Genomic DNA, 2,072 nt, shown 5'->3' on the forward strand with positions numbered 1-2,072 from the left:
TTAAACATTTAGATTCTGGCCGACTGAGTTGTGGGAAGAGGGAGGGAGAGAAAGAGGAGGTCGTGATCTAATCTAGCCCTCTGATAAAAGGCCCACAGAATTTAATACGAATTTAACCAATCAGGTTCTATATACAGTAAATATGTTTCTATAGAAATTATTAAAACAAATAGAATTTAAGAGAGAATATCTTCATAGCATTTTAAACCATTCTATAGAATTTAATATCCCTGCTGTGAAAACTTGTAGGCAAAGTTTGACAATTCTGTGAGAGGTTATTTTCTATTAGATTCTATATGGATCTAAGAATCAGTCATTATTGGAATATGCTTTTCTGTCAGAGATACAATACAAGATATGGAGTATGAAGCAGTGATATTTTTATTTGTTTTCAAAGACATTCTTAATATTACTTACGTTTCTTCATTTTAGATACATAATTCTAGAAATGTGGATAAATAGCCTGATTTATCAGCAATACCTGAACTAAATATCCAGGCTCTTCCAAACCCTAATATTAAAGTGCCTACAGACCATTATGCTTAGTATTTTTGTTTTTATTTTTTTACATCTTTTAAGAATTCACTTTAAACCCATTGATCTTTTAAAAAAAAGTGAATAGATTGATTATTTCGTTAAATAATCAGTCCTTATTAAACAGAAGATTGGTCAGACCTGTGGTGAGTGAATCTTATCAGAATCTATTTGCCTTGCTCATTGTTGAATCAGACTGATTTTAATATATTTTTGAAGCTCATTAAAAAAAACCCAACCCAACAACCCATAACTCAAATAATGTACAAGTCTACACATCCCCTTCGACTTAGAGCATTCTGAGATATGTACAGCAGCTACCCCTCCACCTCTATTCCTTTTGTTCTGTCTTCATTTGCTCAAGACACTCAGGATTTTTTAAAGGAAGAACTAGCTCAAAGATCCATTCAATAATTTTTAAAGATTCTTTAGGAGGAGGGATCTCAAAGTTCCAGTGGCAGGTTTGTCTGGCGGTGGGGGGAAGGGTGTCTATGCCCGTTTGACATTGTTCAGCAGGTCTGTGAGTTCACTGATGTACTTGATGGTGTATTTCAGTGTCTGTATTTTGGTGAGAGGCTGGCCTCTTTGGCTGTAGACAGGAGGTAGGTAATTGCGCAAGGTGTGTAAAGCATCAGCCAGGGTCCTCATCCTGAGCTTCTCTCTCTCACTGGCTTTCCTTCTGCGCTGAGCTGACATCCTGGCCTTGGTGCCTTTCTGAGCCTTGGCCTGTCCAGAATTTGGTAAGTATGTAGAAGGAAAATCCATCAAGCTGTATCCGATCAGGCTGCCACCGCTGCTGCTGTTATAGGGCATCTCAATCACAGCTGGGCAAGGCGAAGAAGAGTACGATTCAAAGGAAGGAGATGGAGATAAACTGTGAGGGGATGAGATCTGGTTCAGCTCATAGGTTCCTGCATTGCTCTTCCAGTCCCAGGAAGACAGAAAGACAGAATTATCAGCGCCCAAACCATCTTCCATATTCGGCAAAGTCTCATGCAATTTATCCATCCAGGAAGAGCAGTTGTGAGAAGCAATTCCCTTAGCTTACAAGCAATGGCTGAAGTCTATGCAGGGAGACCCTTTTATGACGGGGTGGGGAGAAGTGACAAAGTGGGAAAGAGGGTTTGGTGAGGGGAGTTCAAAGGAGGTCCCAAGTGCTAAGATGGAAAATGAACTCCTGAAGTGTTATTTTCTTCTCACCGATAATTATCAACCTTCAGCTAAAATACCTTTAAACTAACAGGCAACAGTGAGAAGGAAAAAAGATTATCTTCTTGTAACTAACCAATTAAGACTGCACATCTACATTTAACATTGCAGTGGGGAATAATTATTAAAAGAGTCAAAGGAAAAAACAAAACACAGCAACAGCTTTATTTGATTTTTTTAACATTAAATCTAAACAAAGATTATATACTGTGAAGCGATCACTTGGCTAGAAAAAATTATCATCTAAAACCACGTAGCATTATTTTCTGTGTAGTTATTTGAAGTCAGTATATTATATCTGTGATTAATTTGGCCCACACTCACTGCTG

General features: G+C 38.0%; 1 protein-coding gene across 1 annotated transcript; it reads right to left on the reverse strand.

The window, feature by feature from the left end:
• Window positions 1–1,023: 1,023 nt before the first annotated feature.
• On the reverse strand, window positions 1,024–1,542 carry MSGN1 (mesogenin 1). The gene has a single exon (XM_073335104.1). It carries the CDS (start codon window positions 1,540–1,542, stop codon window positions 1,024–1,026), a length of 519 nt encoding a protein of 172 aa, XP_073191205.1.
• Window positions 1,543–2,072: the final 530 nt, after the last annotated feature.

Source organism: Lepidochelys kempii, chromosome 3 (assembly GCF_965140285.1).
Source record: "Lepidochelys kempii isolate rLepKem1 chromosome 3, rLepKem1.hap1, whole genome shotgun sequence".
NCBI lineage: Eukaryota > Metazoa > Chordata > Testudines > Cheloniidae > Lepidochelys > Lepidochelys kempii.

What these genes read in the sequence shown, in the direction of transcription:
- MSGN1 (XM_073335104.1), bottom strand. Translation starts at nt 1,542, where the DNA reads ATGGATAAATTGCATGAGACTTTGCCGAATATGGAAGATGGTTTGGGC.